Consider the following 26,600-nt stretch of genomic DNA (forward strand, 5'->3'; position numbering starts at 1 on the left):
GATGGGTGGACAGAGGGATGGACAGATGCTGGGGCAGATGGAAGGACGGAGGGATGGACGGATGGATGGATGGTGGGATGGATGGACAGAGGGATGGACAGATGCAGGAGTGGATGGGAGGACGGAGGGATGGACGGATGGTGGGATGGATGGACAGAGGGGCGGATGGAAGAACGGATGGATGGACAGATGGACAGAGGGATGGATGGTGGGATGGATGGTGAGATGGATGGACAGAAGGATGGACGGATGGATGGACAGAGGGATGGACAGTTGCAGGGGTGGATGGAAGGACAGAGGGATGGACGGATGGATGGATAGACGGTGGGATGGGTGGACAGAGGGATAGACAGATGCAGGAGTGGATGGGAGGACGGAGGGATGGACGGATGGTGGGATGGATGGACAGAGGGGTGGATGGAGAGATGGATGGTGGGATGGATGGTGAGATGGATGGACAGAAGGATGGATGGATGGATGGACAGAGGGATGGACAGTTGCAGGGGTGGATGGAAGGACAGAGGGATGAACAGATGGATGGATGGTGGGATGGATGGACAGAGGGATAAGACAGATGCAGGAGTGGATGGAAGGACGGAGGGATGGACGGATGGTGGGATGGATGGACAGAGGGGCGGATGGAAGAACGGATGGATGGACAGATGGACAGAGGGATGGATGGTGGGATGGATGGACAGAAGGATGGACGGATGGATGGACAGAGGGATGGACAAATGCTGGGGCAGATGGAAGGACGGAGGGATGGACGGATGGATGGATAGACGGTGGGATGGATGGACAGAGGGATAAGACAGATGCAGGAGTGGATGGAAGGACGGAGGGATGGATGGATGGTGGGATGGATGGACAGAGGGGCGGATGGAAGAACGGATGGATGGACAGATGGAAGGATGGGTGGACAGAGGGATGGCCAGGAGACTGGCTGGACAGATGGACGGATTCATGGACAGCCGGAGGGATGGACGGAGGGATGGACAGACAGGTGGATGGAGGAGGAGACAGCCCGCCGGCTGGAGGGTGACGCCTGCCCTTCGCCCACCCAGTTTGGCCACCCCCTGCTCCCAGTGCCAAACTGGGGAGGGGGTGCCGGGGGGGGGGGGGTGTACCTGCGTGGCCCCGCCCCCTCGCGCCCCATTGGCTGCCGGGCCCCGGCGCTTCCCGCGCCCCGGCTTTATGAATGAAAGAGGAGGGGGCTCCCCCCCCCCCCAACCGCTTTAACCCCTTCACGCCCAGGCAGCACCCAGACCCTCCCCGGGGGGGGGGGGGGAGCCGCCCCCTGACCCCCAAAGCCGGGATTTAGGAGCCGCTTGGAAAGGTCGCGGCCTGGCGAGGGAGGGGACTGGATCCAACTGGGGGGGTCCCAGTTGCACTGGGATTGGGGGAAGGGGGGGGGCAAGGAGAGGCGGCGAGGATGAGGAAGGTGCCTGTGAGTCCAGGCCAAGCCGCAGAGCCGGGGGGGTCTCCACGGCGGGGGGGGGGGGGGGGTCTACACCGGGGAGGGAGGGGTTGCGGAAGGGGTGGGGCTCCCAGTGCCGTACTGGGCCGGACTGGGGAGCGGCTCTGTCCCTTTAACAGCGCTGCCGAGAGCCTTCCTCCCGGGAGGGGCCGGCTGACATCAGCTCGGGGCATGAATGAACAGCGCCCGAGCGCGCCGCCGCCCATCACCGCGGCCGCGGGGCGCCCGTAGCCACCGCCGGCCTCGACGCGCCGCCGGCATGGCCCGGCCGCCGGCCTTCCTCCTCCTCCTCCTCCTCCTCGCCACCGCCGGCGCCGAGGAAGGTGAGAGCGGCCCGGGGAAGGGGGGCCGATGCGGGGCCGGATCCGAGCCGGTTTTGGGGGAGGAGGGGGGAGGAAAAGCCCGGTTTTGAGCGCTAAATCTTGGCCGGGTCGCCCGCACCCAGGGCACCCATGGGTGCGGCGGGGCCGGGGCGGGGGTTGCTGCCCCGGCGATGGGTGGGGGGGGGAAGGGACAACATGCGCAATCGGGGCTGCGCTTGGGGCTTTGCAAAAAGTTTGGGGCTTTGCAAAAAGTTTGGGGCTTTGCAAAAAGTTTGGGCTTTGCAAAAAGTTTGGGCTTTGCAAAGATCTGGGGCTTTGCAAAAAGTTTGGGCTTTGCAAAAAGTTTGGAGTTTGCAAAGATCTGGGGCTTTGCAAAAAGTTTGGGGGGTTGCAAAAAGTTTGGAGTTTGCAAAGATTTGGGGTGTTGCAAAAAGTTTTGGACTTCGCAAAAAGTTTGGGGGGGTTGCAAAAACTTGGGGCCTTGCAAAGATTTGGGCTTTGCAAAAAGTTTGGGGGGGTTGCAAAAAGTTTAGGACGTTGCAAAAAGTTTGGGCTTTGCAAAGAATTTGGGGCTTTGCAGAGATTTGGGGTTTGCAGAAAGTCTGGGGTTTGCAAAAGTTTAGGACGCTGCAAAAAGTTTGGGGTTTGCAAAGAATTTGGGGTCGCAGAGGGGGTCGGGTCCTGCTCTGCTTCGCCGCTTCCAAAACCCGGACCCTTTGCAAGAGCAAAGACCCCCCCCGGACCCCCCCAGGCCGCATTCCTCGAAACCGGGGGGAGGAAGGGGAAAACGCACCGAAAGCAAAAAAAAAATATATATATATTTTAAAAAAAAGGCAAAGTGGAGGGAAATTCCCAGGAATCCGGCTGGCGAGGGCAGGATCCGGCCCAGGAATGCGGAGAACAATGTCAGGAAAGCCCGAAAAGTGCTCGGGAAAACAAGCAGCCTCCACCTTGCGCCCCCCCCCCGCCTGCCCCCCCCCCCCAATCCAGCAGTTTGGGAGCAAATTTGGGCCGTTTTGGGGCAAATCGCTGCGTTTTCAGGGGGGTGGCGTGGAAAGGGGCGGCGGGGGGGGGCATCACCCTTGCAAAAAGGGGTCTGGGGGGGGCATCAAACCGCTTCGCCTTTAATCCGGCTCCTGCAAACCGAAGGATGCCGGAATCCAGCTCCGATCGCAGCGAGTGCAAATAAACCGGAGGCTGGTGGGAATTTTGGGAAGGGGGGGGGGGGAAAGGAGGAAAATAACCAGCTGCTTTTTTAACCCCAGGAGAAACTCGGCGGCGGGGGGGGGGATAAATTGCCGGGGTGGGGGGAGAAGCCGGGTTTGATTTTATTTCAGCCCAAACCAGCCCGACGTGGCTCCGGTGCGGAGGAATTTGGGGCCGGTTCCCACGGCTCGGCGCAGCGCGAGCGGCAGGAGGGTTTAATGCAGCAAATAGTGATTTAGGGGGGGCCAAAATCCCCAAAAATCCCCCCGGAAAAGCCGAGCGACGCCCCGGCGGTTCGGGAGCTGGCGCTTTGGAGCCGCTCGGCTATTTTGAACTTTTGCGACTCCGACAAAATCGGCCGCCCGGCCCCCAAAACGGGCCGCGTTGGCCCCGAAACCCGCTGCGCTCTTCCCGGGGTCTCGGCGGCGGCGAGCGGAGCCGGATTGATCCAAGGGGGCCGGATCCCGCGCGGGGAGATGCTCCGGGAGGGGATTTTTATTCTTTTTTTTAATTTTTGCCGGGTGATTTGGGGGCAAGGCCGCCAAAATGTGGGTGCCCCCCCCCCCCCCCCGGCTGGGGTTGGGCCGCCTTGAGTCAGGTTTCGCCGCCTGACTCACGGCCTGGCCCCGTGCCTCAGTTTCCCCATCGCCGGTGCGTCACGCGGCCGGGAAACGGGGCGCAGCGGCACCGGGGCGGGCGATGGGGACGGGGTGACACCCCGTTGTCCCCCCCCCCCCCCCCCCCGGCGAAGCAGCCGGGCGGCAGAGACCCCACAAACTCATCTCACGGGTGCTGGCCGAAAGATCGCGCCGGTTTTTCCGGCGGAGGGTAGCGGGGGGGGACTTCCAAAGCGCAGGAAGGCCGGGATATCCGCCGGTAACGTCCTTCCTGGCCCCGGAGAGAGCGGCGGGGGGGTGGGGGGGGGACTGCCGGGCGGTTGCGCCAAGCCCTAGACTTTGCCCCGGCGGGGCAGGGCATGTCACGAGCTTGCACGGTCTCAGATCCGGCTGCTGCGGCGAAGCGGCTCCCCTTTCCCCGCTTTTCCCCTTCCCCAAAACCCCCCCCTTGACCCTGCTCTGCCCCACTGATGGGGGGGGGGGAAGAGCATGCTGGGGACCCCCCCTCGGCCGCGGCCTGGCGCCAGGCACGGCGAGCCCAGGCGTCCGGGAGCCTCCGTGCGCATTCCTGGGGGCTGAATCACGGGGCGGCCGGCGCGGAACCCGCTCCCCTTCCTCGGCTCCACTCCCGGCGGAGACCCGGATCCGCCCGGGCAGGGAGGCCGGCGCCTGCCTCCGTTTCCCTCTTCCTGGGGGGGGGGGGGCGGCCGGGGGCTCCCCGTGGCGCAGAGCCGCGAAGGCGGGTGGAAAAATCACTGCGGGTCACTGACTGCGCGAACTGGGGCAAAGACGGGAGTTTTGGGTGCAAAAATCCCTGCAGGTCACTGACCCCGAGAGCTGGAGGCGGGATGGGGGCCGTGGGGGGGGGAAAAATCCCTGCAGGTCACTGACCGCGCGAACTGGGGCAGGGATGGGAGTTTTGGGTGCAAAAATCCCTGCAGGTCACTGACCCCGAGAGCTGGAGGTGGGATGGGGGCCGTGGGGGGGGGAAAAATCCCTGCAGGTCACTGACTGCGCAAACTGGGGCAAAGACAGGAGTTTTGGGTGCAAAAATCACTGCAGGTCACTGGCCACAAGAGCTGGAGGTGGGATGGGGGCCGTGGGGGGGGGAAGAAATCACTGCAGGTCACTGGCTGTGAGAACTAGAGGTGGGATGGGGGCCGTGGGGGGGGGGAAGAAATCACTGCAGGTCACTGACCGCGCGAACTGGGGCAAAGACAGGAGTTTTGGGTGCAAAAATCACTGCAGGTCACTGACCCCGAGAGCTGGAGGTGGGATGGGAGTTTTGGGTGCAAAAATCCCTGCAAGTCACTGAGCGCGAGAGCTGGAGGTGGGATGGGGTCCGTGGGGGGGGAAAAATCCCTGCAGGGCACCGACCCCGAGAGCTGGAGGTGGGATGGGGGCCATGGGGGGGGGGGAAAATCCCTGCAGGTCACTGACCATGCGAACTGGGGCAAAGACAGGAGTTTTGGGTGCAAAAATCCCTGCAGGTCACTGGCCCCGAGAGCTGGAGGCGGGATGGGGGCCGTGGGGGGGGGAAGAAATCACTGCAGGTCACTGACCACGCGAATTGGGGCAGGAATGGGAGTTTTGGGTGCAAAAATCCCTGCAGGTCACTGACCCCGAGAGCTGGAGGCGGGATGGGGGCCGTGGGGGGGGGGGATCACCGCGGGGCGCCGACGGCAGAGCTGGGGCGGGCTGGGGGGGGCCGTGCCCACCCGCCCCGACGCCTTCTCTCCCCGCAGTGGTGCTGCTGGACTTCGCCAAGGCCCAGGGCGAGCTGGGCTGGCTCACCCAGCCCTACGGCAGAGGGGTAAGCGGCGGCGGCGGCGGCGGGGGGGGGACACCGTTTCCAGCCCCCCCTCGGCCTCCAGAGCCAGCGCGAGACCCGGGGGGGGTTTTTCTCCGTTCTCCGGCAGTGGGACCTGCTGCAAAACGTCATGAACGACTCGCTCATCTACATGTACGCCGTGTGCGAGGTGCAGGCGGGCGAGCAGGAGAACTGGCTGCGCACCAACTGGATCTACCGCGGCGAAGCCCGGCGCGTCTTCGTCGAGCTCCGCTTCACCGTCCGCGACTGCAACAGCTTCCCCGGCGGCCCCGGCGCCTGCAAGGAGACCTTCAACCTCTACTACGCCGAGTCCGACGTCGACTACGGCACCAACTTCCAGAGGCGGCAGTTCCGCAAGATCGACACCATCGCGCCGGACGAGATGACGGCGCGGGAGGACTTGGCGGCGCGGCACGTGCGGCTCAACGCCGAGGTGCGCGCCGTGGGCCCGCTGAGCCGCAAGGGCTTCTACCTGGCTTTCCAGGACCTGGGCGCCTGCGTGGCCTTGCTCTCCGTGCGCGTCTACTACAAGAAGTGCCCCGGCGTGCGGCGCGGCCTGGCCGCCTTCGCCGCCACCGTGGCGGGCGGCGAGGCGCAGGGGCTGGCGGCGGTGCGGGGGGTCTGCGTGGAGGGGGCCGCGGCGGCCCGGCCGCCCGTGCTGCACTGCGCCGCCGACGGCGAGTGGCTGGTGCCCGTCGGGCAGTGCCTGTGCCGGGCCGGCTACCGGCGGGGCGCCGGCGAGAGCTGCGAAGGTGCGTTGCCCCGGGGGCGGGGTTTGGGGGGGGTTGAGGCCGGGGCAGCTCGTGACATGTCACGTGTGGGGGGTTTTATCCCGGTTGGGTTCGGCTCGTGGCTTTCCCACGCCGGGAAACGGGATGGGATCTTTTTTTCCGGGGGGGCTGAGACCGGGGCAACTCGTGACATGTCACGTGTGGGGTTTTATCCCGGTTGGGTTCGGCTCACGGTTTTCCCGTGCCAGGAAATGGGATGGGATCTTTTTTCCGGGGGGGCTGAGACCGGGGCAGCTCGTGACATGTCACGCGCGCGGGGTTTTATCCCGGTTGGGTTCGGCTCGTGGTTTTCCCACGCTGGGAAATGGGATGGGATTTTCTCCAGGGGGGCTGAGGCCGGGGCAACTCGTGACATGTCACGCGTGGGGTTTTTTTTCCTGGTTGGGTTCGGCTCGTGGCATTCCCACGCCGGGAAACGGGATGGGATCTTTTTTCCGGGGGGGGGCTGAGACCGGGGCAGCTCGTGACATGTCACACGTGGGGTTTTATCCCGGTTGGGTTCGGCTCGTGGCATTCCCACGCTGGGAAATGGGATGGGATTTTCTTCCCGGGGGGGGCTGAGGCTGGGGCAGCTCGTGACATGTCACGCGCGGGGTTTTATCCCGGTTGGGTTCGGCTCGTGGCATTCCCACGCCGGGAAACGGGATGGGATCTTTTTTTCCGGGGGGGGGGGCTGAGACCGGGGCAACTCGTGACATGTCACGTGTGGGGTTTTATCCCGGTTGGGTTCGGCTCACGGTTTTCCCGTGCCGGGAAACGGGATGGGATCTTTTTCCCGGGGGGGCTGAGACCGGGGCAACTCGTGACATGTCACGCGCGCGGGGTTTTATCCCGGTTGGGTTCGGCTCGTGGTTTTCCCGTGCCGGGAAATGGGATGGGATCTTTTTTTCCGGGGGGGCTGAGGCCGGGGCAACTCGTGACATGTCACGCGCGGGGTTTTTTCCCGGTTGGGTTCGGCTCGCGGTTTTCCCGTGGCGGGAAACGGGCTGGGATTTTTTTCCTGGGGTGGGGGGTGTTTTGGGGGGGCTGAGACCGGGGCAGCTCGTGACATGTCACGCGCGGGGTTTTATCCCGGTTGGGTTCAGCTCGTGGTTTTCCCACGCCGGGAAACGGGATGGGATTTTCTTCCCGGGGGGGCTGAGACCGGGGCAGCTCGTGACATGTCACACATGGGGTTTTATCCCGGTTGGGTTCGGCTCGCGGTTTTCCCGTGGCGGGAAACGGGCTGGGATTTTTTTCCTGGGGTGGGGGGTGTTTTGGGGGGGCTGAGGCCGGGGCAGCTCGTGACATGTCACGCGCGGGGTTTTATCCCGGTTGGGTTCAGCTCGTGGTTTTCCCACGCCGGGAAACGGGATGGGATCTTTTTCCTGGGGGGGGCTGAGGCCGGGGCAGCTCGTGACATGTCACACGCGCGGGGTTTTATCCCGGTTGGGTTCGGCTCACGGTTTTCCCACTCCGGGAAACGGGATGGGATTTTCTCCAGGGGGGCTGAGGCCGGGGCAGCTCGTGACATGTCACACGCGTGGGGTTTTATCCCGGTTGGGTTCAGCTCACGGTTTTCCCGCGCTGGGAAACGGGATGGGATTTTTTTCCTGGGGTGGGGGGTGTTTTGGGGGGGGCTGAGACCGGGGCAACTCGTGACATGCCACACTTTTTTCTTTTTTTTTTTTTTTTTCCCCGGTGGTTTTTTTTGGGGGGGGGGAAAAGCGGGTGTTTTGGGGGCTCACCGCGGTTTTGTCCCCCCCCCCCAATGCAGCCTGCCCCCCCGGCTCGTTCAAGGCGGAGGCCTCGGCCGGCGACTGCCTGCCCTGCCCGGCCCACACGCTGCCGGCGGCCGCCGGCTCCGGCGCCTGCCCCTGCGAGGACGGCTACTACCGAGCCCCCGGCGACCCCCCCGGAGACCCCTGCACGCGTGAGTGTCCCGGGGGGCTGCGGCGCGGCGGGGGGGGACCGAGGTGCGGGATGGGGAAACTGAGGCACGATGGGGGGAAACTGGGACATGATGGGGGGAAACTGGGATGTGATGGGGGAAACTGGGGCATGATGGGGGGAAACTGGGATGTGAGGGGGGAAACTGGGGCACAGGATGGGGGGGGAACCGAGGTTTGGGATGGGGGGGAAACTGAGGCATGATGGGGGGGAACCAAGGTGTGGGATGGGGAAACTGGGGCACGGTGGGGGGAAACTGGGACGTGATGGGGGACACTGGGATGTGATGGGGGAAACTGGGGCACAGGATGGGGGGGGAACCAAGGTTTGGGATGGGGGGGGAAACTGAGGCCCAGGGTGGGGAAACTGAGGCACGATGTGGGGGGGGACCAAAGTGTGGGATGGGGAAACTGGGGCACGGTGGGGGGAAACTGGGACGTGATGGGGGAAACTGGGGCACAGGATGGGGGGGGGAAACTGGGGCACAGGATGGGGAAACTGAGGCACGATGGGGGGAAACTGGGGCACGGTGGGGGGAAACTGGGACGTGATGGGGGAAACTGGGGCACAGGGTGGGGAAACTGAGGCACGATGGGGGGGGACCAAGGTGTGGGATGGGGAAACTGGGACATGATGGGGGGAAACTGGGGCATGATGGGGGAAACCGAGGCACAGGATGGGGAAACTGAGGCACGATGGGGGGGGGGACCAAGGTGCGGGATGGGGAAGCTGGGACATGATGGGGGGAAACTGGGACATGATGGGGGGAAACTGGGACATGATGGGGGAAACTGGGGCACAGGATGGGGAAACTGAGGCACGATGGGGGGGGACCAAAGTGCGGGATGGGGAAACTGAGGCACGATGGGGGGAGACCAAGGTGCGGGATGGGGAAACTGGGACATGATGGGGGGAAACTGGGACGTGATGGGGGAAACTGGGGCACAGGATGGGGAAACTGAGGCACGATGGGGGGGGGACCAAGGTGCGGGATGGGGAAACTGGGGCACGGTGGGGGGAAACTGGGACGTGATGGGGGGAAACTGGGGCATGATGGGGGAAACCGAGGCACAGGATGGGGAAACTGAGGCACGATGGGGGGGGGACCAAAGTGCGGGATGGGGAAACCGAGGCACGGCGGGGGGAAACTGGGACATGATGGGTGGAAACTGGGGCATGATGGGGGAAACCGGGGCACAGGATGGGGAAACTGAGGCACGATGGGGGGGGGACCAAGGTGCGGGATGGGGAAACCGAGGCACGGCGGGGTCCTTGGCGGCGCGGTGGGGCTCGGCGGCAGCGGGCCGCCCCGCTGACCCCCCCCCCCCCCCCGTGGCGCCAGGGCCCCCGTCGGCGCCGCGGGGGCTGACGGCGGTGGCGGCGGGGGCCACGGTGCAGCTGCGCTGGTCGGCGCCGAGCGACGCGGGCGGCCGCCGCGACGTCACCTACAGCGTGAGCTGCGAGCGCCGGGGACCCGGGCCGGGGGCCGGGCGGCCCTGCGAGGGGGGGCTGCGCTACGGGGCGCCGCCCCGGGGGCTGCGGGCCACGGCGCTCGCCGTCGCCGACCTGGAGCCCCACGTCGCCTACACCTTCGCCGTGGAGGCCCGCAACGGCGTCTCGGCCTTCAGCGAGCACCGCAGCGTCGCCGCCGCCACCGTCTGCGTCAACTACACCGGTGAGGGGCCGCGGTGTCCCCCCCCCCAACCCCGTGCCCCTCACCCTGGCGTCGGGCCCTGATGGCCTCCTTCATCCCCCCCACCGTGCCCCTCACCCTGGCGTCGGGCCCTGATGGCCTCCCTCCCGCCCTGCCCCTCACCCTGGCGTCGGGCCCTGATGGCCTCCTTCATCCCCCTCCCATGCCCCTCACCCTGGCGTCAGGCGCTGACAGCCTCCCTTGTGCCCCTCACCCTGGCGTCGGGCCCTGATGGCCTCGCTTGTCCCGCCACGTGCCCCTCACCCTGGCGTCGGGCCCTGATGGCCTCCCTTGTCCCCCCGTGCCCCTCACCCTGGCGTCGGGCCCTGATGGCCTCCCTCCCACCCTGCCCCTCACCCTGGCGTCGGGCCCTGAGGGCCTCCCTTGTCCCCTCATGCCCCTCACCCTGGCGTCGGGCCCTGATGGCCTCCTTCATCCCCCTCCCATGCCCCTCACCCTGGCGTCAGGCGCTGACAGCCTCCCTTGTGCTCCTCACCCTGGCGTCGGGCCCTGATGGCCTCCCTTGTCCCCCCGTGCCCCTCACCCTGGCGTCGGGCCCTGATGGCCTCCTTCATCCCCCCCCCCGTGCCCCTCACCCTGGCGTCAGGCGCTGACAGCCTCCCTTGTGCCCCTCACCCTGGCGTCGGGCCCTGATGGCCTCCCTTGTCCCCCCGTGCCCCTCACCCTGGCGTCGGGCCCTGATGGCCTCCTTCATCCCCCCCCCGTGCCCCTCACCCTGGCGTCAGGCCCTGAGGGCCTCCTTCATCCCCCCACCGTGCCCCTCACCCTGGCGTCAGGCCCTGATGGCCTCCTTTGCCCCACCCAGTGCCCCTCACCCTGGCATCGGGCACTGACGGCCTCCCTCGTCCCCCCGTGCCCCTCACCCTGGCGTCGGGCCCTGATGGCCTCCTTTGCCCCACCCAGTGCCCCTCACCCTGGCGTCGGGCCCTGACGGCCTCCCTCACCCCCCCCCGTGCCCCTCACCCCGGCGTCAGGCCCTGACGGCCTCCCTCACCCCCCCCCCCGTGCCCCTCACCCTGGCGTCGGGCCCTGACGGCCTCCCTCGTCCCCCCCCGCCGCAGAGCCGCCGCGGGTGACGGCGCTGAGCCTCGACGGGCGCACGGCCACCAGCCTGCTGCTCTCCTGGAGCGTGCCGGCCCGGCAGCGTCCCCGCGTCTGGAAGTACGAGGTCACCTACAGCAAGAAGGTAGGGTGCCCCGGGCCCCCCCCCCCCCCCCCACACCCCCCGGGCACATGTGTCACGAGTGCGCCGGTCTCAGCCCGGCCATGTGTGTCACGAGCGCGCCGGTCTCAGCCTGGCCTTGTGCATCTCAGCCCGGCCACACGTGTTACGAGCGTGCCGGTCTCAGCCAGGCCATGCACATCGTGAGGGCACCGGTCTCAGCCCGGCCACGCGTGTCATGAGCGTGCCGGTCTCAGCCCAGCCATGCATGTCACGAGTGTGCCGGTCTCAGCCTGGCCATGTGTGTCATAAGTGTGCTAGTCTCAGCCTGGCCACACGTGTCATGAGTGCACCAGTCTCAGCCTGCCCATGCATGTCATGAGTGTGCCAGTCTCAGCCTGGCCACGCGTGTCATGAGTGTGCTGGTCTCAGCCTGGCCTTGTGCATCTCAGCCTGGCCATGCATGTCATGAGTGCACTGGTCTCAGCCTGGCCACGCGTGTCATGAGTGTGCCGGTCTCAGCCTGGCCTTGCATGTTCTTGCATGTTGCGAGTGCACCAGTCTCAGCCCAGCTATGTGTGTTGTGAGCATGCTGGTCTCAGCCTGGCCATGTGTGTCATGAGTGCGCTAGTCTCAGCCTGGCCACACGTGTCATGAGTGCACCAGTCTCAGCCCAATCATGCATGTCATGAGTGTGCCAGTCTCAGCCCAGCCACATGTGTCATGAGCGCGCCAGTCTCAGCTGGGCCACACATGTCATGAGTGAGCCAGTCTCAGCCTGGCCATGTGTGTCACGAGTGTGCCGGTCTCAGCCTGGCCATGCGTGTCATGAGTGCACTGGTCTCAGCCTGGCCATGCATGTCACGAGCGTGCCGGTCTCAGCCCAACCATGTGTGTCATAAGTGTGCTAGTCTCAGCCTGGCCACACGTGTCATGAGTGCACCAGTCTCAGCCTGCCCATGCATGTCATGAGTGTGCCAGTCTCAGCCTGGCCACGCGTGTCATGAGTGTGCTGGCCTCAGCCTGGCCTTGTGCATCTCAGCCTGGCCACACATGTCATGAGTGCACTGGTCTCAGCCTGGCCACGCGTGTCATGAGTGTGCCGGTCTCAGCCTGGCCTTGCATGTTCTTGCATGTTGCGAGTGCACCAGTCTTAGCCCAGCTATGTGTGTTGTGAGCACGCTGGTCTCAGCCTGGCCATGTGTGTCATGAGTGCGCTAGTCTCAGCCTGGCCACGCGTGTCATGAGTGCACCAGTCTCAGCCCAATCATGCATGTCATGAGTGTGCCAGTCTCAGCCCAGCCACATGTGTCGTGAGTGTGCTGGTCTCAGCCCAGCCATGCATGTCATGAGCGCACTGGTCTCAGCCCGGCCACACGTGTCATGAGTGCACTGGTCTTAGCCAGGCCATGCATGTCATGAGTGCGCCGGTCTCAGCCCGGCCATGCACGTCACGAGTGTGCCAGTCTCAGCCTGACCACACGTGTCATGAGCGTGCCGATCTCAGCTGGGCCACACATGTCATGAGTGAGCCAGTCTCAGCCTGGCCATGTGTGTCATGAGTGCACTGGTCTCAGCCTGGCCATGCGTGTCACGAGCGTGCCGGTCTCAGCCCAGCCATGTGTGTCATGAGTGCGTTAGTCTCAGCCTGACCACACGTGTCATGAGTGCACCAGTCTCAGCCTGGCCATGCATGTCACGAGTGTGCTGGTCTCAGCCTGGCCACATGCATCGCAAGTGCACTAGTCTCAGCCCGGCCACATGTGTCACGAGTGCGCCGGTCTCAGCCTGGCCATGCATGTCACGAGTGTGCTGGTCTCAGCCTGGCCACATGCATCGCAAGTACACTAGTCTCAGCTCAGCCACATGTGTCATGAGTGTGCCGGTCTCAGCCTGGCCATGCATGTCACGAGTGTGCCGGTCTCAGCCTGGCCACATGCATCGCAAGTGCACTAGTCTCAGCTCAGCCACATGTGTCACGAGTGCCCCGGTCTCAGCCTGGCCATGCATGTCACGAATGTGCCGGTCTCAGCCCGGCCACATGTGTCACGAGCGCCCCGGTCTCAGCCCGCCTCGCCGGGGCGCTTGCCCCCTTGTCCCCCCCCCCCGCAGGCGGACGAGAACAGCTACTCGGTGCTGCGCTGCGAGGACGCCGCGGTGACGCTGGGCAAGCTGGCGCCGGGGACGGCGTACGTGGTGCGGGTGCAGGCGCTCACCCAGGAGGGACAGGGCGCCTACAGCCCCCCCCACGAGTTCGAGACCCTCCCCGAGGGTGAGCAGGGAACGCGGCGGGGGGGGCAAAAAAAAAAAAAAAACCCTTTTGGGTTTTTTTTTGGGGGGGGGGGGGATTTGAGCCGGGTCCGAGCGTGTCCCCCCCCCCATCCCGCCGCAGGCTCCGAGGCCACGGCCTCCGCCGCCGTCATCAGCGGCTCCGTCGCCGGCGTCCTGGTGCTGCTGCTGCTGGGCGGCCTCCTCTACGGCTTGCGCAGGTGGGCGGCTCTCCCGGGAACGGGGGGGCTGGGGGGGGGGGCAAAAATTAAAAAAAAGGAAAAAAGAAAAAAATAGAAAAGGGAAAAAGAAAAAAGGGAAAAAGGGAAAAAGAAAAAAGGAAAAAAGAAAAAGGAAAAAAGGAAAAAGGAAAAAGGAAAAAAGGAGAAAAAGGAAAAAGGAGAAAAAGGAAAAAGGAGAAAAAGGAAAAAGGAAAAAAGGAAAAAAGGAAAAAGGAAAAAGGAAAAAAGGAAAAAGGAAAAAAGGAAAAAGAAAAAAGGAAAAAGGAAAAAAGGAAAAAGGAAAAAGGAAAAAGGAAAAAGGACAAAAGAAAAAAGGACAAAAGAAAAAAGGACAAAAGAAAAAAGGAAAAGGGAAGAAAGGAAAAAGGAAAAAATCTAAAAAAATTTAGAAGGGAAAAAATCAAAATGGGGAAATGGAAAAAAATTTAAAAATGGGAAAAAAGGAAAAAAGAAAAAATTAAAAAAGGAAAACTGTAAAAAGGAAAAAATTAAAAAACAAAAGGGAAGAATATAAAAAGGGACAAATAAAGGGAAAAATAAAAAAGGAAAAAGGGGAAAAACATTAAAAAGGAAAAAAATTAAAAAAGAGAAAAAGGAAAAAGGGGAAAAGGAAAAAATTAAAAAAGGAAAAGATTTTAAAAAGGGAAAAAGGAAAATATTAAAAAGGAAAATAATTTAAAAAGGGAAAAAGGGAAAAAGTAAAAAAAAGAAAAAGGGAAAAGATAAAAAAGAAAAAGGAAAAAAGAAAAAAGAAAAAGGAAGAATTAAAAAGGAAAAATTAAGAAGAAAAGGGAAAAAATTAAAAAGGGGAAAAAGAATAAAAAAGGGGAAAAGAAAAATAAAAAAGGGAAAAAGGAAAAAGGGAAAAATGAAAAATAAAAAGGAAAAGGGAAAAATAAAAAGGAAAAAATAAAAAGGAAAAAGGGAAAAAATAAAAAAGGGGAAAGAAAATTAAAAAAGGAAAAATTTTAAAAGAAAAAAATTTAAAGAAAAAATTAAAAATTGGGAAAAGGAAAAGGAAAAAATAAAAAAGGGAAAAAAAAGGAGAACAATTAAAAAAGAGAAAAGAAAAAAGGGAAAAACTAAGAAAGAAAAAAGGGAAAAAAGGGAAAAATTAAAAAAGGGAAAAATTAAAAAAGGGAAAAAAGGGAAAAAATAAAAAAGGGAAAAATTAAAAAAGGGAAAAAAGGGAAAAAATAAAAAAGGGAAAAATTAAAAAAGGGAAAAAGGAAAAAGGGAAAAAATAAAAAGGGAAAAGAAAAAATTAAAAAAGGGGGAAAAGGAAAAGGGGAAAAAATAAAAAAGGGAAAAAAGGGGACAATTAAAAAAGGAAAAAAGAGAAAAAAAAGGGAAAACTAAGAAAGGAAAAAAGGGAAAAAGGGAAAAATTAGAAAAGGGAAAAATTAGAAAAGGGAAAAATTAGAAAAGGGAAAAATTAAAAAAGGGAAAAAAGGGAAAAAAGGGAAAAATTTAAAAAGGGAAAAATTAAAAAAAGGAAAAAAGGGAAAAATTAGAAAAGGGAAAAAGGGAAAAATTAAAAAGGCAAAAAGGAAAAAGGGAAAAAATAAAAAAGGGAAAAAAGGAAAAAATTAAAAAAGGGGAAAAAGGGAAAAAGGGGGAAAAAATTAAAAAAGGAAAAAAGTGGAAAAAGGAAAAAAGGGGAAAATAAAAAGGGGAAAAAGGGGAAAAAATTAAAAAAGGGGGAAAACTAAGAAAGGGAAAAAAGAAAAAAGGGAAAGCGGGGGGGGGGGGACGTGGGCTTTTCCGGCGCGGCGGCCGGCCGGGGACAGGGTCCGGCCGGGGGGGGGGGGGGTCTCTCCCGGCCGGGCGCCCCCAGCTCCCCCCTCCCCGCAGGAAGAGGCGCTCGCGGCCGCGCCGGGCCCCCGAGGACGTCCGCTTCTCCAAGCCGGGTGAGCTGGGCGGCCGGTGGGGGGGGGACGGGGACGGGGACAGAGACGGGGACGCCCACGCCGCCGCGCCCCCCCCGCAGACCAGCTGAAGCCGCTGAAGACCTACGTGGACCCGCACACCTACGAGGACCCCAACCAGGCGGTGCTCAAGTTCGCCACCGAGATCCACCCGGCCCACGTCACCCGCCAGAAGGTCATCGGCGCCGGTGGGTCCCGGGGAAAAACCGCCCGTAACCCCCCCAAAAAGCCAAAGATGGGAAAACATGGGAGGCTCGGCCTTCCCCGCCCCGAATTTCACCCCCGCGCCCCGCGGCAGGTGAGTTCGGGGAGGTCTACAAGGGCCTGCTGAAGCGGGGCGGCAAGGAGGTGCCGGTGGCCATCAAGACCTTGAAGGCGGGCTCCACGGAGCGCCAGCGCGCCGACTTCCTCGGCGAGGCCGGCACCATGGGCCAGTTCTGCCACCCCAACGTCATCCGCCTCGAGGGGGTGGTCTCCAAGCGTGAGTGTGTGTGTCCCCCCCCCCAAGCCGTTTCCGTGCCGAAAAACGGTGAAAAAATCAAGAAAAAACCCAAAAAACCCCACCCGGGCGGGCGTTGCTGCTTCCAACGCCGGCGGGAAAAATTGGGATTTTTTTTCTTTTTTTTTTTTCCGCGCCGCCCCGGAGGTTTCGGCTCTTTATTTTTCCGTTGGTTTTATTCCAGACAAGCCCTTCATGATCATCACGGAGTACATGGAAAACGGCGCGCTGGACAAATTCCTGCGGGTAGGCGATGCGTGACGGCCGGCGAAACCGCCTGTGGTTGTTTCTTTTCGTTTTCTTTCGTTTATTTATTTATTTTATTCTTATTTATTTTATTCTTACTTATTTTATTCTTATTTATTTTATTCTTTTTTATTTTATTCTTATTTATTTAATTCTTTTTTTATTCTTATTTTTATTCTTATTTTTTATTCTTTTTTTATTCTTATTTATTTTATTCTTATTTATTTTATTCTTTTTTTTAATTTTTATTTTTTATTCTTATTTTTTATTTAATTCTTTTTTTATTCTTATTTTTTATTCTTATTTATTTTATTCTTTTTTTATTCTTATTTATTTTATTCTTTTTTATTATTATTTTTTTATTCTTATTTTTTATTCTTATTTTTTAATTCTTATTTATTTTATTCTTATTTATTTTATTCTTTTTTAATTCTTATTTATTTTATTCTTTTTTTATTCTTATTTTTTATTCTTATTTTTTATTCTTATTTTTTATTCTTATTTATTTTATTCTTATTTATTTTATTCTTATTTATTTTATTCTTTTTTAATTCTTTTTTTATTCTTATTTATTAATTCTTATTTATTTATTATTTTTTATTCTTTTTTATTCTTTTTAATTCTTATTCTTATTTTTTATTCTTATTTTTTATTCTTATTTTTTATTTTTATTTTATTTTTATTTTATTTTTATTTTATTTTTTTATTTTTATTTTTATCTTTTATTTTTATCTTTTATTATTATTATTATTATTTATTTATTTATTTATTTATTTTTCCTTTTCTGGTTTCCCCGCCCCGGCGACGCTGGCTGCCTCCCTGAGCTCCCGCCCCGCGGGAAAACTCACCGCTGCCCCATGGGAAAATCCCGCTGGGATCGGCCGTCCCATGGGAAAAGTGGCCGGCGGCGGGCAGGATCCATCCAGGACCCTGTTTAGCCACTTTTTGGGGGAGTTTCCCATGCTTTGGGGGTTTTTTTTGTTATTTCGGACCTGTTTCCCATGGGGCGGATGCTCGGGGCAGCCGGGATGCAGCAGCGAGTCGTTGGCGGCGGGAAAATAGTAGATTTTTTGGCATGGGAAAAAAGTGGATTTGGGGGATGGGGGAAAAAAGTGGATTTTGGCATGGGGAAAAAAAGTGGATTTGGGGGATGGGGGAAAAAGTGGATTTTGGCATGGGGAAAAAAGTGGATTTGGGGGATGGGAAAAATAGATTTTGGCATGGGAAAAAAGTGGATTTTGGGGATGGGGGAAAAAAGTGGATTTTGGGGATGGGGGGAAAAAGTGGATTTGGGGGATGGGGGAAAAAAGTGGATTTTGGGGATGGGGAAAATAGTGGATTTGGGGATGGGGGAAAAAAGTGGATTTTGGGGATGGGGGAAAAAAAGTGGATTTTGACATGGGAAAAAGGTGGATTTTGGGGATGGGGGAAAAAAAGTCAATTTTGACATGGGAAAAAAGTGGATTTGGGGGATAGGGGAAAAAAGTGGATTTTGGCATGGGAAAAAAGTGGATTTTGGGGATGGGGGAAAAAGTGGATTTGGGGATGGGGGAAAAAAGTGGATTTTGGGGGATGGGGGAAAAAAGTGGATTTTGGGGATGGGGGGGAAAAAGTGGATTTTGGGGATGGGGGAAAATAGTGGATTTGGGGATGGGGAAAAAAGTGGATTTGGGGGATGGGGGAAAAGTGGATTTTGGCATGGGGAAAAAAGTGGATTTGGGGGATGGGGGGAAAAAAGTGGATTTTGGGGATGGGGAAAAAAGTGGATTTTGGGGGATGGGGGAAAAAAAGTCGATTTTGGGGATGGGGAAAAAAGTGGATTTGGGGGATGGGGAAAAAAAGTGGATTTTGACATGGGAAAAAAGTGGATTTTGGGGATGGGGGAAAAAAGTCAATTTTGACATGGGGAAAAAAAAGTGGATTTGGGTGATAGGGGAAAAAAGTGGATTTTGGCATGGGGAAAAAGGTGGATTTGGGGGATGGGGAAAAAAAGTAGATTTTGACATGGGAAAAAAGTGGATTTTGGGGATGGGGGAAAAAAAGTAGATTTTGGGGATGGGGAAAAAAGTGGATTTTGGGGGATGGGGGAAAAAAAAAGTCGATTTTGGCGCGGGGAAAAAAGTGGATTTTGGGGATGGGGAAAAAAAAGAAAGTGGATTTTGGGGGATGGGGGAAAAAAGTGGATTTGGGGGATGGGGAAAAAAGTGGATTTTGGGGATGGGGGAAAAAAGTGGATTTTGGGGATGGGGGAAAAAAGTGGATTTTGACATGGGAAAAAAGTGGATTTTGGGGATGGGGAAAAGAAAAGTGGATTTTGGCATGGGGAAAAAAGGTTGATTTGGGGGATGGGGGGAAAAAAAAGAAAGTGGATTTTGGCATGGGGAAAAAAGTGGATTTTGGGGGATGGGGGAAAAAAAGTGGATTTTGGAGATGGGGGAAAAAAGTGGATTTTGACATGGGGAAAAAAAGTGGATTTGGGTGATAGAGGAAAAAAGTGGATTTTGGCATGGGAAAAAAGTGGATTTGGGGGATGGGGGAAAAAAGTGGATTTTGGGGATGGGGGAAAAAAGTGGATTTTGGCATGGGGAAAAAAGTGGATTTGGGGGATGGGGGGAAAAAAGTGGATTTTGGGGATGGGGAAAATAGTGGATTTGGGGATGGGGGAAAAAAAGTGGATTTTGGCATGGGGAAAAAAGTGGATTTGGGGGATGGGGGAAAAAGTGGATTTTGGCATGGGGAAAAAAAGTGGATTTGGGGGATGGGGGAAAAAAGTGGATTTTGACATGGGGAAAAAAATTGGGTTTGGGGGATAGAGGAAAAAAGTGGATTTTGGCATGGGAAAAAAGTGGATTTGGGGATGGGGGGAAAGTGGATTTTGGCATGGGGAAAAAAGTGGATTTTGGGGATGGGAAAAAAGTGGATTTTGGCGCAGGAAAAAGAGTGGATTTTGGGGATGGGGGAAAAAAAGTGGATTTTGGGGATGGGGGAAAAAAGTGGATTTTGACATGGGGAAAAAAAGTGGATTTGGGAGATAGGGGAAAAAAGTGGATTTTGGCATGGGAAAAAAAGTGGATTTGGGGATGGGGGAAAAAGTGGATTTTGGCATGGGGAAAAAAGTGGTTTTTGGGGATGGGGGAAAAAAGTGGATTTTGGCATGGGGAAAAAAGTGGGTTTGGGGGATAGAGGAAAAAAGTGGATTTTGGCATGGGGAAAAAAGTGGATTTGGGGATGGGGGAAAAAGTGGATTTTGGCATGGGGAAAAAAGTGGATTTGGGGGATGGGGGAAAAAGTGGATTTTGGCATGGGGAAAAAAGTGGATTTGGGGGATGGGGGAAAAAAGTGGATTTTGGGGATGGGGGAAAAAAGTGGATTTTGACATGGGGAAAAAAAGTGGATTTGGGTGATAGAGGAAAAAAGTGGATTTTGGGGATGGGGAAAAAAGTGGATTTGGGGGATGGGGGAAAAAGTGGATTTTGGCATGGGGAAAAAAGTGGATTTGGGGGATGGGGGGAAAAAGTGGATTTTGGCATGGGGAAAAAAGTGGATTTGGGGGATGGGAAAAATAGATTTTGGCATGGGAAAAAAGTGGATTTGGGGGATGGGGGGAAAAAAGTGGATTTTGGCATGGGAAAAAAAGTGGATTTTGGGGATGGGGGAAAAAGTGGATTTTGGCATGGGGAAAAAAGTGGATTTGGGGGATGGGGGAAAAAGTTGATATTGGGAATGGGGAAAAAAAAAGAAAGTGGATTTTGGCATGGGAAAAAAGTGGATTTTGGGGATGGGGAAAAAAGTGGATTTTGGGGATGGGGGAAAAAGTGGATTTTGGCATGGGAAAAAAGTGGATTTGGGAGATAGGGAAAAAAGTGGATTTTGGCATGGGAAAAAAGTGGATTTTGGGGATTGGGGATGGGGGGGGTGGTGGGAAGAAAAGGGATTTTGGCGGGGGGAAGAACCGCAGCTCGGGGCCCCCCCAGGAGAAGGCGGGGGCGCTGGGTGCCGCGCAGCTGCTGGCCATGCTGCGGGGCGTCGCGGGCGGCATGCGCTACCTGGCCGCCATGAACTACGTGCACCGCGACCTGGCCGCCCGCAACGTCCTCGTCGACGGCCGCCTCGGCTGCAAGGTGTCCGACTTCGGGCTCTCGCGGGTGCTGGAGGAGGACGCCGAGGCCACCTACACCACCAGCGTGAGTAAGGGCGGGTGGGATGTCCCCCCCCCCCACCCCGGTGCCGGGGCGGGGGGGCTGAGCGCCGGTGGCCCCCTCCGCAGGGGGGGAAGATCCCCATCCGCTGGACGGCCCCCGAGGCCATCGCCCGCCGCCAGTTCACCTCGGCCAGCGACGTCTGGAGCTACGGCATCGTCATGTGGGAGGTGATGGCCTTCGGCGAGCGGCCCTACTGGGACCTCTCCAACCACGAGGTGGGTGCTGCGGCCCTGCCGGGCCCCCCCGCCACCCCCCCGTGCTGCTGCTGGGCCCCACTGCGCTGCCACTGTCCCCATTGCGCTGCCACCGGCCCCATTGCACCGCTGCTGTCCCCATTGCACCACCACTGTCCCCATTGCACTGCCACCAGCCCCATTGCACTGCCACCAGCCCCATTGCACCACCGCTGTCCCCATTGTGCTGCCACCAGCCCCATTGCACCACCACTGTCCCCATTGCGCTGCCACCAGCCCCATTGCACTGCCACCAGCCCCATTGCACCACTGCTGTCCCCATTGCACTGCCACCAGCCCCATTGCGCTGCCACCGGCCCCACTGCACTGCTGCTGTCCCCATTGCACCTGCCACCAGCCCCATTGCACCTGCCACCGGCCCCATTGCACCACCACTGTCCCCATTGCGCTGCCACCAGCCCCATTGCGCTGCCACCGGCCCCATTGCACCACCACTGTCCCCATTGCACTGCCACCAGCCCCATTGCGCTGCCACCAGCCCCATTGCACCACCGCTGTCCCCATTGCACCTGCCACCAGCCCCATTGCGCTGCCACCAGCCCCATTGCACCACCGCTGTCCCCATTGCACCTGCCACCAGCCCCATTGCGCTGCCACCAGCCCCATTGCACTGCTGCTGTCCCCATTGCGCTGCCACCAGCCCCATTGCACCACCGCTGTCCCCATTGCGCTGCCACCGGCCCCATTGCACTGCCACCAGCCCCATTGCACTGCTGCTGTCCCCATTGCACCTGCCACCAGCCCCATTGCGCTGCCACCAGCCCCATTGCACTGCTGCTGTCCCCATTGCACGCTACCGTCCCCATTGAGCTAGTGCCGGCTGCATTGCACCGTCACCACTGTCCCCCTTGCACCACCACCTTCCCCCTTGCACTGCCACTGTCCCCATTGCACTGCCACTGTCCCCATTGCACTAGTGCCAGCTGCATTGCACCACCGCCACCATCCCCCTTGCATGCCACCATCCCCCTCGCACTGCCACCATCCTCCTTGCACGCCACCGTCCCCACTGCACCGCAGCTGGCCCCATTGCACTAATGCTGGCTGCATTGCACTGCTGCCACTGTCCCCCTTGCACTGCCATCGTCCCCATTGCATTAGTGCCAGCTGCATTGCACCGCCACCACTGTCCCCCTTGCACGGCCACCGTCCCCACTGCATGTCACCGTCCCCATCCCCCTTGCACCACCACCGTCCCCATTACAGTAGTGCCAGCTGCATTGCACCACCGCCACCGTCCCCCTTGCATGTCACCATCCCCACTGCACTGCCACCATCCCCCTTGCATGCCACCATCCCCATTGCACTGCCACCATCCCCCTTGCATGCCACCGTCCCCATTGCATGTCACCGTCCCCATTGCACTAGCACCAGCTGCATTGCACCACTGCCACCGTCCCCTTTGCACCACCACCGTCCCCCTGGTGTGCCACCATCCCCACTGCATGTCACCGTCCCCATTGCACCACCACCGTCCCCCTTGCACCACCACTGTCCCCATTGTGCTAATGCTGCCTGCATTGCACCACTGCCACCGTCCCCATTGCATGTCACCATCCCCCTTGCACTGCCACCGTCCCCATTGCATTAGTGCCAGCTGCACTGCACCACCACCACCGTCCCCCTTGCATGCCACTGTCCCCACTGCACCGCCACTGTCCCCATTGCATGTCACCATCCCCATTGCACCGCCACTGTCCCCATTGCATGTCACCATCCCTTTTGCACTGCCACCATCCCCATTGCACTAGTGCCAGCTGCATTGCACCGCCGCCACCGTCCCCCTTGCATGCCACTGTCCCCACTGCACCGCCACTGTCCCCATTGCATGTCACCATCCCCATTACACCGCCACTGTCCCCATTGCATGTCACCATCCCCATTGCACTGCCACCATCCCCATTGCACTAGTGCCAGCTGCATTGCACCACCGGCACCGTCCCCCTTGCATGTCACCATCCCCATTGCATGCAACCATCCCCATTGCACCGCCACCGTCCCCATTGCATGTCACTGTCCCCCTTGCACCATGACCGTCCCCATTGCATGCCACCATCCCCATTGCACCGCCACCAGCCCCATTGCACTAGTGCCAGCTGCATTGCAGCACCGCCACTGTCCCCATTGCATGTCACCATCCCTTTTGCACTGCCACCGTCCCCATTGCATTAGTGCCAGCTGCACTGCACCACCACCACCGTCCCCCTTGCATGCCACTGTCCCCACTGCACCGCCACCGTCCCCCTTGCATGTCACCATCCCTTTTGCACTGCCACCGTCCCCATTGCACTAGTGCCAGCTGCATTGCACCACCACCACCGTCCCCCTTGCATGCCACCGTCCCCATCGCCCCGCCACCGTCCCCATCGCACCGCCACCGTCCCCCTTGCCCCGCCGTCCCCCGAATGGGCAGCCGGCGCTCACCACCCCCCGCTCCCGCCCCGCCGGCAGGTCATGAAAGCCGTCAACGAGGGCTTCCGCCTGCCGGCACCGCTCGGCTGCCCCGCCGCTGTCTACCAGCTCATGCTGCAGTGCTGGCAGCAGGAACGCGGCCGCCGGCCCGACTTCGCCGCCGTCGTCGGCATCCTCGACAAGCTCCTCCACGCCCCCGACGCCCTCGAGCCCCTGGCCGACTTCGACCCGCGGTGAGCACCCCCGAGGGGGCTTTTTTTTTCCCCTTTTTCCCCCCGAAACGGTGGGGTTTGCAGCGGCGTGGCCTCCCCGCAGGGTCTCCATCCACCTGCCCAGCGCCGGCGCCGCCGAGGGCCTCCCCGGGCGCTCCGTGGCCGAGTGGCTCGACTCCATCAAGATGTCGCAGTACGCCGAGCGCTTCCTCGCCTCCGGCTACACCACCGTGGCCCAGGTGGCCGCCATGAGCAGCGAGTGAGTGGCGCGGCGCCGGGCCCCCGCCACGGGGCTGCACGGGTGTCCCTGTCCCTGTCCCTGTCTCCATGGGAGGGTTGGGGCTGGACCATCCCTGAGGGATGCGGGGGGCTGGATTGTCCCCAAGGGATGCTCGAGGCTAAAATGTTCCTGTGGGATGCTGGGGACCAGCCCGTCCCCAAGGGATGCTCAGGACCAGCCCATCCCCAAGGGATGCTGGGGATCAACCCATCCCCAAGGGATGCTCAGGGCCAACCTGTCCCCAAGGGATGCTCAAGGCCAACCTGTCCCCAAGGGATGCTCAGGACCAGCTCATCCCCAAGGGATGCTGAGGACCAACCCAATCCCGAGGCCTCCTGGGGACCAGCCCATCTTCAAGGGATGCTGGGGACCAGCCCATTCCCGGGGGCTCCTAAGGATCAGCCCATCCCCAAGGGATGTTCAGGGCCAACTGGTTCCCAGGGGATGCTCAAGACCAACCCATCCTCAAGGGCTGCTGGGGACCAGGCCATCCCCAGGGGATGCCCAGGACCAATCTGTCCTCAAGGGATGCTGGGGACCAACTCGTCCCCAAAGGCTGCTGGAGACCAACCCATCCCCAGGGGCTGCTCAGGACCAACTTGTCCTCAGGGGATGCTCAGGACCAGCCCATCCCCAGGGGCTGCTGGGGACCAACCTGTCCCCAAGGGATGCTGGGGACCAACCCTTCCCCAAGGGATGCTTAGGGTCAAGCTGTCCCCAAGGGCTGCTCAGGACCAACCTGTTCCCCAAGGGCTGCTGGGGACCAGCCCATCCCCAAGGGCTCCTTGAGACCAACCCATCCTCAAGGGATGCTCAGGACCAACTTGTCCCCAAGGGATGCTCAGGACCGACCCATCCCCAAGGGATGCTCAGGACCAGCCCATCCCTGAGGGATGCTGAGGACCAACTTGTCCTCAGGGGATGCTGGGGACCAACCTGTCCCTAAGGGCTTCTCGGGACCAACCCGTCCTCAGTGGCTGCTGGGGACCAACTCGTCCCCAGGGGATGCTCAGAACCAACCTGTCCCCAGGGGATGCTCAGGACCAGCCCGTCCCTGAGGGATGCTGGGGACCAACCTGTCCTCAGAGGATGCTGGGGACCAACTCGTCCCTAAGGGCTTCTCAGGACCAGCCCGTCCCCAAGGGCTGCTGGGGATGAGACCATCCCCAGGAGATCCTGGGGATCAGCCCATCCCTGAGGGATGCTGGGGACCAACCTGTCCTCAAGGGATGCTGGGGACCAGCCCATCCCCAGGGACTGCTGGGGACCAACCCATCCTCAAGGGATGCTCAGGACCAACCTGTCCCCAAGGCTCAAGGCCAAAATGTCCCCAAGGGACGCTGGGGACCAGCCCATCCCCAAGGGCTGCTCGGGATGAACGTGTCCCCAAGGGATGCCCAAGGCCAAAATGTCCCCAAGGGCTGCTGGGGACCAACCTGTCCCCAAGGGATGCTGGGGACCAACCTGTCCTCAGAGGATGCTGGCGACCACCTCATCCCTAAGGGCTGCTCAGGACCAGCCTGTCCCCAAGGGATGCTGAGGACCATCCTGTCCCCAAGGGATGCTGAGGACCATCCTGTCCCCAAGGGGATGCTGAGGACCAGCCCGTCCCCCCCCGGTCACCCCTTCTCCCTCCTTCCCCAGGGACATCAAGCGGGTGGGCGTGCGCCTGCCGGGCCACCAGAAGCGCATCGCTTACAGCCTGCTGGGGCTGAAGGAGCAGCTGGGCGCCGGGGGCCCCCCCGTCTGAGCCGGGACCCCCCCCCAGCCGCCCCGAAATACTTGAAGCGGAGCAATGAAGGGCGCCCGGCCGCCGCAGAGCCGGTTTATTTATTGTTTCTACGATGAAGAGCGGGGTTTTTCGGTTTTTTATTATTATTATTATTATTATTATTATTATTTTGAGCGGGCATCCCGGCTCGGGAGATGCCGCTCCTCCGCAAAGCCCGGGGCGGGGGGCAAAAACGGGTCAAGAAACCCCCTTTCTGGGAAAAAAAAAAAGGAAAAAAAAGGAAAAAAAGGGAAAAAAAGAAAAAAAATCAAGTTAAAATTTCAAACGTGGGCGCCAGCCGCCGGGAAAAAAAACAGATTTTTTTTTTTTTAAATTTTTCCCCCCTCCGGGCGGCTGGTTTCCCTATATTTTAATTTAAAGCATCTCGTCCGGGTCAAGGACTTCCCTCTTGCTAGGTTTAGGGGGTTTTTTGGGTTTTTTTTCCTTCTTTTTCTCTGCATTTCAAGAGAAGGGCTGCCCTGGCACTCGGCCGTGGCTTTGCCCCCAGCCCGGCTCCTCGTTTTCTTCCCTTTTCTCTATTTATTCTGCCCCCGCGCCGCAGTCCTGCTGTTTATTTTATTTTTTCCCCCCCTTTACGCCGTTTGCTATTCTACCGGTGTTACCTTTTCCCTCTTTTTTTTAAAAAAAAAGAACGTAATTTATTATATTTTTTTATATTTATTGAGAGAAATCAAAGCTCTTGCCAGATTTCTGCCAATAGAGAGGGGGGGAAAAGAAAAAAAAACTAGAAACACCTCTGGGATCCCCCGAAGGTTTAACGGATTTATTTTCGTGAAGTTGATTTTAATAAAATTGCGTGTCCTTTTTTGACTATTTTGATTTTTAATAAAATTATGGGGGGGGGGGGAAACACGGCCGCGGGAGTCCCGCCTGGAGCTGCCTCGGCTCTACAAACCAGAGGGTTGTTTTAAAGGGGGAAAAAAGGGGGATTTTTTTGGTCTTTTATGGATTATTTATTATTATTATTATTATTATTATTATTATTATTATTATTATTATTATTGCTCCTGCAAAACCAAGCCAAAGCTGAGCCAGACCCGGAGCCGGCTTGCCAGGAGGGGAAAGCCTGGAAAGGGGGTTTCTGAGCGAAGCAGAAAGGAGCATTTTGGGGGGCAAAAAGGTGCATTTTGGGGCAGAAAGCAGCTTTTTGGGGGCAGAAAGCGTTTTGGGGCAGAAAAGAACGTTTGGGGGCAGAAAGCAGCGTTTTGGGGGCAG

At 58.1% G+C, this 26,600-nt stretch overlaps 1 protein-coding gene across 1 annotated transcript; it reads left to right on the forward strand.

The window, feature by feature from the left end:
* The first annotated feature begins 1,540 nt into the window (after nucleotides 1-1,540).
* On the forward strand, nucleotides 1,541-26,195 carry EPHA2 (EPH receptor A2). The gene is made up of 17 exons (XM_064497156.1): nucleotides 1,541-1,800; nucleotides 5,369-5,436; nucleotides 5,543-6,206; nucleotides 8,002-8,157; nucleotides 9,517-9,849; nucleotides 10,950-11,074; nucleotides 13,163-13,322; nucleotides 13,443-13,539; nucleotides 15,415-15,470; nucleotides 15,551-15,676; nucleotides 15,787-15,969; nucleotides 16,172-16,233; nucleotides 20,208-20,417; nucleotides 20,501-20,650; nucleotides 23,141-23,334; nucleotides 23,417-23,572; nucleotides 25,238-26,195. The coding sequence occupies exons 1-17, from the start codon at nucleotides 1,653-1,655 to the stop codon at nucleotides 25,341-25,343; spliced, it is 2,994 nt and encodes a 997-aa protein (XP_064353226.1). The 5' UTR covers nucleotides 1,541-1,652; the 3' UTR covers nucleotides 25,344-26,195.
* Nucleotides 26,196-26,600: the final 405 nt, after the last annotated feature.

Source organism: Dromaius novaehollandiae, chromosome 24 (genome assembly GCF_036370855.1).
Source record: "Dromaius novaehollandiae isolate bDroNov1 chromosome 24, bDroNov1.hap1, whole genome shotgun sequence".
NCBI lineage: Eukaryota > Metazoa > Chordata > Aves > Casuariiformes > Dromaiidae > Dromaius > Dromaius novaehollandiae.